Source organism: Dromiciops gliroides, chromosome 4 (genome assembly GCF_019393635.1).
Source record: "Dromiciops gliroides isolate mDroGli1 chromosome 4, mDroGli1.pri, whole genome shotgun sequence".
NCBI lineage: Eukaryota > Metazoa > Chordata > Mammalia > Microbiotheria > Microbiotheriidae > Dromiciops > Dromiciops gliroides.
In genome coordinates this window covers 158,268,218-158,282,468 of record NC_057864.1, presented here as the reverse complement: position 1 = coordinate 158,282,468, position 14,251 = coordinate 158,268,218, and the positions used below count along the sequence as shown (strand labels likewise).

General features: G+C 47.3%; 1 protein-coding gene across 1 annotated transcript in view; it reads right to left on the bottom strand.

Annotated features, from left to right (window-relative positions):
* Window positions 1-14,251, bottom strand: part of IQGAP3 (IQ motif containing GTPase activating protein 3) — a 61,489-nt gene that overhangs the window by 2,137 nt on the left and 45,101 nt on the right. Inside the window, exons 28-37 of the mRNA XM_043963809.1 lie at window positions 8,718-8,802; window positions 8,135-8,367; window positions 7,353-7,485; window positions 7,093-7,195; window positions 5,355-5,481; window positions 4,616-4,703; window positions 3,011-3,223; window positions 2,202-2,368; window positions 1,715-1,816; window positions 982-1,090 (exon numbers count right to left, since the gene is read on the bottom strand). Of these exons, the coding sequence (XP_043819744.1) occupies window positions 982-1,090; window positions 1,715-1,816; window positions 2,202-2,368; window positions 3,011-3,223; window positions 4,616-4,703; window positions 5,355-5,481; window positions 7,093-7,195; window positions 7,353-7,485; window positions 8,135-8,367; window positions 8,718-8,802 (1,360 nt within the window). The remainder of the gene's footprint in view (window positions 1-981; window positions 1,091-1,714; window positions 1,817-2,201; window positions 2,369-3,010; window positions 3,224-4,615; window positions 4,704-5,354; window positions 5,482-7,092; window positions 7,196-7,352; window positions 7,486-8,134; window positions 8,368-8,717; window positions 8,803-14,251) is intronic.

The following is a 14,251-nucleotide window of genomic DNA, read 5'->3' as shown; positions in this document are numbered from 1 at the left end:
ATCTTCACCACATTTACTCCATCCCCCCCCCCCCCCCCCCGCCCCGCTCTGATACTCCCTAGGTGTAGGATGGTGGAGAAAGCGCTTCACTTCTAGCCTGTTTCTTCTGAGATTGCCTTCAGCTTTCTAACCCTGTATACATCTTATACTATACATAGTTGTTTGCTTGTTGTTTCCCGGTTAGACTGTGAACTCCCTGAGGGCAGGGACTACATATCTCTTTCTTTGTATATCCCCAGCATTTTAGCATAGTACTTGGCACACTGACTAGGTATTTTAGAGGGATGTGGGGAATTAATGTGGGCTACTGTTATCTGATAACAGGCCCAAATGATTTGGGGGCTCAGGGAGGGTCTGCACTGAGCCGGGCCTCTCTCTCTCTTTTTTTTGTGGGGCAATGGGGGTTAAGTGACTTGCCCAGGGTCACACAGCTAGTAAGTGTCAAGTGTTGGAGGCCAGATTTGAACTCAGGTCCTCCTGAATCCAGGGCTAGTGTTTTATCCACTGTGCCACCTAGCTGCCCCCAGGCCTCTCTTTTTGCAGCTGCTGCCATGAGTCGGGATGTGTTGCCCCCTAGGGGGTTAAGGGGTAATAGGTAAGGAGGAGGAAGGAGCAGAGCTAATCTCATTTTCTCTAAGAATTCCAGGAGCAAAGCAGATGACCCCTGAAGAACGAAAATGGGGAGACCACACTGACCGAGTCTGCCGCACCAGTGAAACTGCCCACAAAGCAGAGTGAGAACAGGGAAGAAGCCAATTAGGATCCCCATTCCCACTGCTTCCCTAGGGTAGCATGGGAAAGGATTCCTCCAGCCCTTACCCAGCCCAGGAGGAGCCAACTTCTCTCAAGCTTTGGGTTTCACATCCCCTCACGTCTCCCAGAGGAAGCATCCTATGTCCCCTCCCTCTCTCTAGAATGGAGAGTCACCTCCGAGTGCCAGGGACAAGTCACTCACCATACTCAGACCAAATTTCCCCTCACCTGATAGTGAACCTGAAATCTCTCCATGTCCACGCCCATGAACTTGGCATTCACCTCAAACTTTCCTGCCTCTTCCCCAGGAATGATGTCAAAGATGACATTGCGAAAGCTGTCAGAGAAATAGGATCCAAAAGGAGGTGGGTGATCACTTTGTCCCTCCAGAGACCGATCCCCATATTTACAGAGGGAGAATGTTTCAGTCTTCCCTTCTCAACAGAACAAGGGCAGTGATAAAAATTATTCACATCCCTGGCTTCCCCTCTTGCCTCCTTCTCATTAAAGGGTCTCAACCATATGCATTTAGCCCCAATTCCTTATCATAGGCTCAAAATTCCCCCATGTCTTCCAGGGCCCTCTGGATCAGCCTGTTCCACACTCTAATGGGGCAAATGTGTCCCCCTCTTCCCCCATCCCACCTCTGAGCCTCACATAGACCATCATCCTCCCTGCTGGAGACACGCTCCCATTTTGCACAAATCTCATCCTTTCTGTTCTTTTCAACTCTGCTCAGTCTGTTAGCCTTCCCAGAGGCATAGCACTCAATTTTACTCTCCAGAAATTACTCCCCATCCTCCTGTTCCAAAGTCTAGCTGGCTATTCTGCCCTTGTCCTTCTGTGCCTGGGCATGGGCCATCTCACCAATCAGACTGGAGCATTCCAAGGGCAGGAGGGAAAATTATCGATTGACTTGGTTAGAGATTCCCACATACCCCACCCTGGGGGATACACTCACTGAGTGACTGGCAAGTCCTCGATTTCCACCAGGACCCCCTTTTCCAAGAGCTGGGCAGCGGTGTAACGTAGAGATGGCTGCTTCTTCCCCTTTTTATCATTCCTGTTTTAATATTTTAAAAAGATTCAAGAGAATCCACTCAAATGTCTCTTCCTGGGAAATGAGACTTCCTGTTATTATAGTAGAAGGGGATAGAAGGACACCCCATTGGCTGAGGTTTAAAATAACTCACTTTGTTGGGGGGAGCGGTGTTCCGTTTGATCTTGGGGATCATTTAGGGATTAAATAACTGAGCAAAAGTTTTTTAAAAGATTTAACTGTTGCCATGGAGAATGATAGAGGGGAAACAAAGGCAACAGGATGGCTTAAGAGTTGAACTCGAAGACCAATCCCTCGAAGGCCATCCCTAAAAGGGGGGGAGGGGGCAGTGTTGAAAAGACAGTGCCATGGCCTGACTCTTCTGCCATGCTGGGACCCAGGACCCTACTTTTTGCCATGGGCCAGGTTGTCCAGACAGGTACGGATGTACTGGTTGTAATAGTCGCCCTGCTCCTCATAGAAGGCTGTCTTGGCCTGCAGGCCCTGGAAGGTGGCCCGAAGCTTCACCAGTTCCACCCTTCTCCTCTGCCGGTAACGGCGCTGGTTTCGAATGTCCTGGAGGGAAGAGGAAGAACAAGGACAAGGAGGAGGAGAACAGAGGGGACAGGGTCAGGACTTCAGCATTCATCCACTCCTCACCTTAGTCTCCAGGCAAGACGAATATTGAAGATGCCCAGTTAGTTGTTAATAACTTTTCCCTATTTGGGGAAGTGCTAGTGGGGCCTAGAACCATTCTAATGAACTTATTACACGTTATGGTGCATTAGAGCTACCCATGATTCTGTATTATTCTCCTACTAGACCCCATGAGGGAAGGGACTCTTGTCTTACCTAAGCTTGGTATCTTTTCTAGGGTATACCCTCAGGGCTCTATAAACAGCAATAATTATTTGTGGAATAAAGGAATAAGGAGAGGTAAGTTTCAAGGATATCCCTGAGACAGGAAGAGAAGTAGGATTTCAAGTCTCTTCCTTCTAGATAAAGGACAAAGTACTTGGCCCCTCTCTCCATTCAGAGGGGGATTGGTTTGAGGCCTCCAGCCTCCTGGGAGAAAAGGAAGATATTCCAACAGTTCTCCTCCTCAGAACAGTCGAAGGGTCTCTAGGAAGAGAGTCTTGGGGTCTCCATGTTCCCATGGTCCCACCTGCTTGGTTTTTGGTGTCAGTGCAGAACCGGGTAGGGTATCTGGCTAGTTACCTGGGCTATCTCATCCACCAGCCCCTGGTAGCCATCAGCAGAAGTCACGAGTCCCAGACTCTCAAGGTGACGCAGGTTCTTCAGGACTCGCCGCTGCTTTTCTCTTATCGATAGGAGGGACTGGGCAGCCAGGGATCGACGGCGTTTCAGCGGCTCTGGGGTCTGGGCCTCAAAGGCTTGGCGACGGGACATCAGTAAGCGATGGGCAGTTTCCTGAAGGAAAGAAGAGGCACAAGACTCCTACACTATCTCCACCATCCCCCCTGCCAGGGCAGCCCCACAGAGGAAGGAAAGGAGACTTCTGGGGGAGACATCTTGACTCCAGAGGTAAGAGGAGAAGGTAGAAGGCCCAAGGTCCAATTTCTATAGTGGAAGCCAGATTAGAGGCTGGGTGTCCTTTTGCTGTAGGTCTTTGGAAAGGTGGTTTAAACTGTCTGGACTTTCCTTTCCCCTCACATATGGGGCAGCTAGGTGATGCAGGGGGATGGAGCACCAAGCCTCAAGAAGACTCATCTTCCCGAGTTCAAATCTGGCCTCAGGCATTTCCTAGCTATGGGACCCTGGGCAAGTCACCCTGTTTGCCTCAGTTTACTCATCTGTAAAATGAGTTGGAGAAGGAAATGGTAAACCACTGCATTATCTCTGCCTAAAAAAACCTCAAACGGGTCACAAAGAGTTGGGCATGACTGAAAAATGACTGAACATTGTCCACATCGATAGGGAGAAACGTAATCAAGAGGGTAAAGTACAAGGGCCTGCCAGGAAGGGAATTCTCCTGAGCTAAGCTGGGGTCACAACAGGCTTGTCTATTGAGAGCAGGGCAGAGCAGGCCTGAATCCAGAGCATGAAAGATTTGTTAGCTATGAAAGAGGTCTTTCAGACTAGGATTATTTAGGGATGGAAGGAGTGAAGAGCAACATTACATCTTACCTCTCAGGGAAGGCTGAGGGTGCTCCTCCCTTGCCTGCCACCTTCTCCTTATCTCTGGGAACCCCCTAATTTTGGTTCCACTCTAGCCAGCTCGACCTGCTCTTCACTCCTATCCATGCCCCACCCCCCCCTTCTCTCCCAGTTCAAAAGATTCCATTATCTCTGCATAGGATGCCTTTCTTCACCCCCATCCCCCTTGTCCCACGCTCGCCTTTGTTGTTGTTCAGTTGTGTCTGACTCTTTGAGATCCGTGGACCCTAGAAGACCACTGTCCATGGAGTAATCTTGGCAGAGACACTGGAGTGGTTTGCCATTTCCTTCTCCAGTGGATTAAGGAAAACAGAGGGGAAGTGATTTGCCCAGGATTGCACAGGTAGTAAGTGTCTGAGTTCAGGTTTTCCTGACTCCAGGTCCAGTGTTCTATCCTAGCTGCCTCTTCTCCCTATCTTGTCTCCTCTTGCCCATCTAGTACTGGTACCATTTGTTTCTGTTTCCTATAGGATGTGCTTTATCTCACACATCAGGAATAGGGGGAACTTCTCCAGGGCTCCTCCTTCCATTGCTTTTCCCTCTAATGGGCAGCACTCCAGGGTCTGTCTGGGTAATCCAGGTAGGGGTACCAATTAAGGATGACTGACTGAGATGGTTCTGTACCTCCCCCCAACTCAACCTCACCTGTTCTCCTGACGGTAAAACAGACAGGATGTCCTGAAGGGAATCTCCTGCTTGGAACTGGATGATATCAACCAACATCTGCTTGGTGCTGTGAAGGAGAGTGAAGTGGATCCCCTTGAGGAAAGGGGAAAGGAGGAAAGGAGGCAGTGGGAGGTCACCCCAGCCTCAGGGGTGTTTGGTGGAGGGTGGGAGATTCAGTCATTGGGATTGTCTTCAAGTAAGCTGTCTCTGAGACTCCAAGACAGAATCACAGAACGTTAGAATTAGAAGGAACCTCTAAGCCATCAAAGTCCACTGTATACCCAAATAGGCAATCCCTTCACAACACTCTTGATAAGTGATCTTCCGGCTTCTATTTAAGGAGCTCCAGAAATGGGGAACCCACCACAGCTTGAGGCAGTCAGCCTCTTCCCTTTCTGGACTGCTCTATTTACACAATGAGTGTAATCTATAAGTCCTCTTTATATTAAGATGACAGAGAAGCCTTGCAGCTCATTCTTCACACCCCACCCCCAACCATCTAAAAACCAGCACCCCCCCCAACTACAGAACAATAGAGAAGGGGGCGGGTGGGGCCTGTCCTTCAGTTCATTGATTGAATGAGAACAAGAAAGCAAGGTGGCAGAAACTGAAGCAAGGGGGAAGCCAATCAAACTTTCTCCTGGGCAGGCAAATAGCCAGGCAAGGGTACCAGCTGTCTGAGGGGCAGACAGAGCTGCAGCACAGGGGCACCGCTCACCTCAGCAAGAGGCTCCTGACATTTGTGTCCTCACGGTCGGTCTCCAGCCCCTCGAATTTGTTGGTGAGCGTCAGGGACATTTCCAGCTGGCTCATGTCTGAGTTTCCATCTGAAGGCAAATTCTCTCCTGGAAACGGGACAGGGTAGGGAGTCAGGGACACAGAGAGCTCTTGGGCTTCCTCTCAGCCCCTCCATCTCTCCTTCCTTTCCCCCAGCTCCTGAAAGTCGGCCTTCTCCAGGAAGACTTCCCAGAGCCAAAGAGTAGGGAGGGTTTGCTCTTGCCCCATCTTGTTGCTGCCCATCAGAAATGGTCAAACTGTGGAAAAGATGAAGAAGCAGCTGAGGCCTGTTTACAGAGCTGATGTCCACTCTCATTCTGCCTTTGATAAGTCCATTCCCATGTGTCTCTCTCCCTCCTAGGGAGGACAAATCATAAATAACAGACTAGCTGACATCTCTGTGGCTTACAAAAGACTTTCCTTTGAATAACTCTTGCATGGTAGATCATGTGAACATTATTATTCTTATGTTACTGATGAAGAAACAAAGGGTCATGGAAGTGATTTGCCCAAGATCACACAGTAAGAATCAGAGTGAAGATGCAAACTTAGATCTGAGTTGGGGAAATGCCACTGCCTTCCCTTTCTGCAGAGGTGGGGGACTATGGGACTCCCACACTTATTGTGAGGAATAGTTGCTGTGTTGTTTGGTTTTCTCTAACCCTTTCTTTCTTTTTTAAAGTTTCTGTGGCAGGGGATGGCCCAATGGGTGGGCAATATACATAGGAATAAGATGTAAAGACAAAGGGTTATCGATAAAAATGCGATGTAATAATAACACAAAACAGAAACATGAAGCCTTCTGCTTATAACTCTAGAGTCTTCCATTATTTCACCTTAACAGAAAAAAAAAAAAAAGGCAGACATTTACTTAGCTCTTTACAGTTTACAATGATGTTCAATGTGGATATTTAATTTGTGTAACTTCAGTTTTGAAGTAGGTTTTGTATCTCTTGCCTTCTCAATGAGTAGGAGGAAGGAGAGAATTTGGAATTAAGAATAAAGTTGGATTAAAAAACAAAACAAAAATACAGTTAAAATGTACTTTTAGTATATTGCCTCACCAAAAAACAAAACAAACAAACAAAACAAACCCAATTAGTCTGTCACTCAGTCTTTAAGGTTTGCATGATTTGCCCAGGGTCATGTAACTAGTAGGCAGTGAGGTAGCACATTGGGTAGAGCACTGGATCTGGAGCCAGGAAACACACACACACAACCCCCCACACCACCCATATTGCAGCACTGCCTCTGGAGTCAGAGGAAATTGGTTCAAATATTGCTTCTGACACTATCAGTGGGGTTTAGGGACTTGCCAGAGGCTCCCAGAGCCAAAACTAGAAGCCAAGGCTTCTGGCTCCCCTCTTTCTCCCATGTTGTGGGACAACCAGGGACACCCAAGACTTTATACTGAGGTTGGGTGCCCTTCTTTACAATGTGGTCCAGCACCTGGAGTCAGGAGACCTGGGTTCAGATCCCAAGTCAGACCATTGCTAACTGTGTGACCTAGGAAAAGTCACCAGACCTCTGTCACCCTCACTTAGGAGTTTGTGTGCCTGCGTTTGCAGGGCAGAGGGGAAGGTGAGCTATCTGTGGGAGCTAATGAGATGATGTTTATAAAAAGTGCTTCACACATAGCAGCTCCTATAGAAATGCTGATGGCTGATGATGGGCCTCACCTATCAGGGCTGGAATTGTAGGCAGCTCCCCTAGATCCTCCAGGAGCTCATGCAGAGGGTCCCGGTGATCTGGTGCGATTGAGTCCTGATGTTCCAGGAGCAGCTATGAAGGAAGAGATGGGAGAGGTCAGGGTGGGGGTGCAGACTCAGCCCTCCTGCTCCCTCCCTGGATATCTCAGTCCCTGCCACCTGTCACAGGAGGCCCGGAGCATCCCAGATGGCAGGGCAGGTGCCGAGCTCTCTCCCCGCTCCCTCCTCACCCTGTGTGTGTTAATGAGCTCTCCAACAGTGATGTAGACCATGGGCTTGGCCACAGCCACCATGTCTGAGTACTCATCCATGGCGAAGCGTTCCTCAGGTTCTGGTACCCGGCAGGCTTTGCAGATAAACTTCCTGTCCCAGAGAGGGAGGGAAAGAGGTGTGACGTGAGGGAGGAGGAAAGGTCTCCAGTCTTAGCATCTCCATCAGTCATGGTCAGCTACCCCAACATATGCTCACATACTCCCTGCCACCCCCTCAAGACTTGCAGGGGTTCCAAGTCAAGGCCTGGCCAGGCCTCCCAGATCCCTCCTCCCCTTTGACCTACTCTATTCTCCCAGGCTGCCTGGGACTCTACAATCAGAGGGGGACCTTAGAGATCAATGGTCCAAATTGGTCATTTTATGGACCACAGTAAAAAGAGGCCAGCACAGGAAGTCAAGAGACTTGGGTTCAAATCCCAATATAAACAAGTGCCACCTTGTTTGTGTGGCCTTAGGCAGACTGCTTAGCTCTTTCTGCCTCAGCTTTCTCCTCTATAAAATGGGAACCTTAATACCTGAACGACCTCCCAGGATTATTGTGAAGAAAGCATTCTATCAACTTTAACACGATAGAGAAATCTAAGTTTTTCAAAACTTTTTCAAGGTCACACAACCAATAAAGAATTGCTCTCCACTCAACATTCTTTCCCTTGGGCACCCAGAATTCTTCCATAAGGGGAGTGGGAGAGGGAGAAGATTTCCACAGGGGCCAAGGACAGGTGGGGTTGTGACCCACAGACCTGAACTTGAGGTATGTCTCCTCCAGGTAGGAGTTCAGAACTCGAAGGTGCCCATTCTCCCCAGAGAAGGGCTTGCCAGCCGCAGCATGCTGGAGAAGCTGGGCTACAGCTCCCAAGATGTGGCGCTGGGAGGGCGTCAGGGCCCCACCTGCTGCCAAGTCCACGATATCGAAGGCATCGGGGGCTACCACAGCTGGGTTCAGGAATCGGTAGTACAAGAGGTTCCCTACCACCTGAGGGTGTAGAATAAAGGAGAGAATCACAAATCAGCTCCCATCAGAGCCCTCTGGCACCTTTGGGTCCCGTCCGAGTTCTTCAAGGGGTCTTGCCCAACATCCCACAGTAAAGCAGGGCAGAATCATGGCTGCCTCAACCAGCAGAGCTCTAGAAGAGAAGGAAAATCCAGTTCGTTTAGCCTCAAGGCTGTGGTCAATTTAATTCTCCTTTCTTGGAGGTCCACTGTTTGCCTTTCTTCCTTTCTTTTCTTCTGGGGACATCTCTGGGACCAGCAAGGCTAAGAGAGAGGTTGTCCTGTTTGGAGACAAGGGGATGGATGGGGTGACCTGGCATCCTTAGCACTCACCTTACAGATCTCACTTTCTGTAGCAGCGGGAAACTTCTCAGCCAGGGAAGTCTTCAGGACCTTTGCGACATAACGCATCCCATACCTGGAACAGTAGGACAGGGGCCTTAACACAGCACCTTCCTCATTTCTCTCCCCACCCCCAACAGCACTGGCATCAAGCGAGGGAATGCCTCTATCTGCTGTCCAGGCTTATGCCCTCTGAAGTCATCTCTGAAAAGGAAGATCGAGGGACTCCTCCTAAACTTCCAGCTGCACCCCGCCTTAGATCCTTTCCAAATATGTCTTGGCCCTGTCTCTTATCTGAATCCCCATTGCCACCACCCTGGCACAGATTCTCAATGGCCCAGACTGCTGTCTCTCTGCCTCTGGCCTCTCCCTTCCTCTAGTCTGTCTTGCACAGATGCCACCAATTTACCTTCCTAGAACATTATGTTCCTTCCATGCTCAAGAATCTACCATAACTCCCTATGACCACATGTACAATGTCCACCTAACATATGCGATCATCAAATCCAGAATTCTGAGCAGTCTCTAAACGTGGTACTGAGAAACATGCCATGGAAGGAGGCCGATGCCTGCCATAGTGTTAGCCAGCCTCCAAGGTCAAGAACTGACCAACCAACAAGGAAGCTTTCGATGAACACATAGTATGTGTTGGTCCTATGATAAAGATGGACCTCCAATGCTTTTGGCACTCCCTGATGTTAAATTTGCACAGCTGGCATTTACAGAGAGCTTTGGGTTTGCAAAGTGCTTTACATATAATAATGATAGCTAATGTACATAGGACTTACTACAAGCCAGGCACTATGCTATGCACTTCACAATTATGATCTCATTTGGTTCTCACAACAACCCTGGAGGTAGGTGCTGTTGTTATCCCAATTATAAAGATGAGGAAATTGAGGCAAACAGGGGTTCAGTGACTTCCCCAGGGTCACACAGCTAATAAATGTCTGAGTCTGAATTTGAACTCAGGTTTCCACTATGCGACCTTGCTGCACTCGTGATGTCTCATCATGGTTTGGGGGGTGATCCTTGGTTCTAGAAGGCAGGGTCTACCATGCTTGAAAGACTTCAGTCAACAACTAACAAGCATTTATTAACATTTTGTTAATAGCAGCAGCATTTATCTGCTCTGTTCTAAGTTGTATGCTCAGTGCTGCGATACAGAAAACTCTCAGGGGGGGGGGATGACAATATGTAAATAACTATGTATATACAAGGTATATAAATGGGAGGTAACCTCAACAGAAAGGCACTGGAGCAGTGGGGGTGGGGGTTTGAGGTGAGTCTGGTGGACAGCAGGGAGGCAAAGCATTCTGGGCATAGTGGACAGCCAGTGAAAGGCACTGCTGGGGCAGGTAGGTGGCACAGTGGATAGAGCACCAGCCCTAGAGTCAGGAGGACCCGAGTTCAAATCTGACCTCAGACACTTATTAGTTGTGTGACCGTGGGAAAGTCACTTAACCTCATTGCCTCCCAGAAACAAAAAGAGAAAAGGTGCCACAAGGGAGTAAAGTATAAGAAGAGTAGAGGGGGCATCTAGGTGGTGCAGTGGATGAAGCACTGGTCCTGGATTCAGGAGGACCTGAGTTCAAATCTGGCCTCAGACACTTGACACTTACTAGCTGTGTGACTCTGGGCAAGTCACACAAGTCACTCATTGCCCCACAAGGGAAAAAAAAGAGTAAAAGGGGACCAGGCTTGGGGAGGGCTCTAAAAACCAGTCAATCAGTAAGCATTTCTTAAGCACTTCACTGTGTACCAAGCACTGCGCTAAGGCCTGGGTATACAAAAATAGCAAAAGACAATCCCTGCTTTCAAGGAGCTCACAGTCTAATGAACATGTTATGTTTAATCCTAGGGGAAATAGGGAGACATTGGAGTTTGTTGAATAAGGGAGTGGTGTGGTCAGACTTGTGTTTTAGGAAAATCATTTTGGTGCCGGTACAGAAGATGAGTAGAGATGGGAAGGACCCATCTCCAGGATATTGCAATAGTCCAGGTATGAGATGGCAAGGGCCTGCACCATGGTGGTGACAGTGTCAGAGGAGAGAAGGGGCCAATGAAAGATGTTGTGAAGGTAGAAATAATGAGATTTGGCCACAGACTGGATCTGTGAGGTGAGGAGGAGAGAGAGGAGTCTGACACAAAGCAGGGGAGTCTGGGCCTTATGACATCAGACCACATCTGCTTTATAAAAGCCTGCCTAGCCAAGCCAGGAGAGGCTTCCCCCAACTTCCACCAACAGGCTGGTCACTTGGTGACACGTGCTTATGACCAGAGCAACTCATAAAATAAAGAAAAATTATAAACTATACCCTCAGTCTTATTTGGCCCCTTTCCACCCCCGCCCCCCCCCTACAGGGACAAGGTCAGAATGATGGAGAAGGAAGCAGAGGGTGTTAAGAATCACAGTTTTGAAGATGGTGGAGGAAAGGCAGTGAGCTCCCGAACTCATTACACGATCGCTCCAAAAAACATCCAAATAAGGTCATAGGAAAATGCCCAGAGCAGCAAAACTCACAGAAGAATGTGCTGAAATCATCTTCTAACCAAGAACAGCTTAGAAGATCAGAAGGCGGGAGCTGCTGTGCTGATACAGGAGTCGGGCCCAACCCCACAGTCACCCTGACACAGATCCAGTCTCAGGAAGTCCTCACCAGAGAAGGAGACCCCCAGAGCCTCTGAATCAGCTGAAGCACCAGTGTCGTCTGGAACTAAGCTCACAGTCTGGTGAGTGGGCTGAGCCCTGGGCAGGGGAGAGACGACAGAGGTCTATGCTGGTGCTAAGGCAGAACTTGGATTTTACACCCCTACTGAGAACCAGGTGGTAGGCTCGAGTAGAAGTGGCCCAGGTTGGGGAGGGGCACAGGCTCGTTGGAGCTAACAACCACAACAACACACAAAGCTGGTTGATTGGCAAGTTGGTCTGGGGTCATCTAGAGCCAGGAAACAGGCCGGGTGAGGGAAGAACCTGATTCTCAGCTTCCTAGAACAGCTTGAAAAGTCAAATGAAAAAGGAGGTACAAAAGCTCTCTGATGAAAATAATTGCCTAAGAATTAGGATTGAACAAATGGAAGCCAGTGACTTTATGAGAAACCAAGATACAATAAAGCAAATCCAAATGAATAAAAAAATAGAGGGCAATGTGAAATATCTTCTGGGAAAAACTGTCGACCTGGAAAATAGGTCCAGGAGAGATAATTTGAAAATTATTGGTCTACCTGAAAACCATGATCAAGGAATGAGCTTCGACACCGTCTTCCACGATATTCTCAGGGAAAATTGCCCTTAAATTCTAGAAGAAGCTAAAATAGAAATTGAAAGAATCCACTGATCACCTCCAGAAAGAGATCCCAAAAAAGAAAACTCCTAGGAATATTATAGCCAAATTCCAGAGCTCTCAGGTCAAGGAGAAAGTATTGCAAGCTGCCAAAAAGCAAGAATTCAAGTACTGTGGAGCCCCAGTCAGGATAGCACAAGATCTAGCAGCTGCTACATTAAAGGACTGGAGGGCATGGAATATGATATTCCAAAGGGCAAAGGAAATAGGATTACAACCAAGAATCACCTACCCAGCAAAACTCAGCATTATCTTTCAGCAGAAAAAATGGGACTTTAATGAAAAAGAAGACTTTCAGATATTTGTGATGAAAAGACCTGAACTGAATGGCAAATTTGACTTTCAAATATAAGACCCTAGAGAACCATAAAAAAAAATTGGAGGTGGGGGACATACCTGGGGTCGTATAGTGGGCGACTGTCTTGTGTCTGAGGCCGGGTTTTGGCTGGGATCCCCCTGGGTCCAGGGGTGATGATTTGTCCACTGTGTCACTTAGCTAGATGATAACATCTTTAGGGTTAAATTGAGGGGTGAAGGGAATTCACTGGGGGAGGGGGAAGGGCAGAAGCGAAATCCTACATGAAAGTAACAGGAAAAGGCTTATGGAGTGGGGGAAGAGATGGGAGAGGAGCAGGGCAGTAAATGAATTTTACACTCATCAGAAAAGGCTCAAAGATCTTAAACTCATCAGAGCTGCCTCAAGGAGGGACTAACAGACACACCCAACTGGGTAGAAGTAATCTATTTAATCTGGGCAGTAAATGAGCCTAACCCACATCAATATTGGCTCAAAGACCTCAATCTCATTAGAATTGGCTCAAGGAGGGAATAATGTACACACTCAATTGGGTGGAGTAATCTCTATAACCCTGCAGGAAAATAGGAGGGGAAAGGGATAAAGAGAGAGGGGCAAAAGAAGGAAGGGCAGAGTGGGGGAGGGGACAGACAGAAGCAAATCCCTTTTGAAGAGTGATAGGATGAAAGAAGATGGATAATAGAATAAATATCATGGGGAAGGGAATAGGATGGAAGGGAAACAGTTAACAATAGTAATCATGAAAAAGAGAAAAGGGGGAAAAATTGTACAAAAAATATTTATAACAACTCTTGGTGGAGGCTAAGAATTGAGAATCAAGGGAATGTCCATCAATTGAGGAATGATGGAAAAAGCTGTGTTATATGATTGTAGTGGAATGGACTTGTGCTACAGGAAATGACAAACGGGATGATCCCTAAAAAACCTTGAAAGACTAATGAACATTGATGTATAGTGAAGTGAGCAGAACTGAGAGGACATTGTGCATAGTGACAGCAATATTGTTCAATGAACAATTGTGAATGACTTAGCTACTCTCAGCAGTGCAATGATCCAAGACAATCCCAAGGAACTAATGAGGAAGCTTATTATGCACTCCTATAGAAAGAACTGATAAAAAGAACACTTGTGGATTGTACATATATAACCTGATTGCAATCTTGTGGAGGGGGGAGGAAAGGGAGGGAGGGAGAAAAATTTGGAACTCTAAGTCTTATGAAAATGAATGTTGAAAACTACCCTTACATATAAATGGAAAATAAAATAAATACAAAAGAAAAAAAAAGAATCACAGTTTTTAGATCATCCATAAACAATAACTTAGCTGTTGATACTCTCAATGGGAAGTCCTCATCTAGCGGACATCTTCCTGGAAGAATTGAACTAGATGCTGAATGCCTACTTGTTGGGCACATTATAATAGTGGGGATTCTATCTGGGTATGGATCAGACTAGACAGCTCCTCTCAAATTCTGTGATTCTGACATTCTTACATTTTATAAACAAAAGCACAGAATAAAAAGGTGTAGCTGAATGAAAAGATGCCTTGTAAAATTCTCCTTGGGGAGGCAAATGGAGGAGCTGAGGAGACTTGGTTTTACTGCAGTCCAAGGGCAATAAAAAGCCAGCATTTAACAGGATATTCAGCCATCTCCTTTTGCAGTGTTCATGATAAGAACTGGAGGAAAAGATCATCATGAAAATAATTGCAACTTATAAACCAACAATTGTTGCAGAGGAAATGGAGGTAGCGAGATTCTCTGAAGAATTGGATAAGATGTTCCAGATTGAATCAACACGTACTTTCATGCTGAAGTCAAAGATGGGCCATAGGGAAGAATGACAAAGAAACATGTTGGAATGGA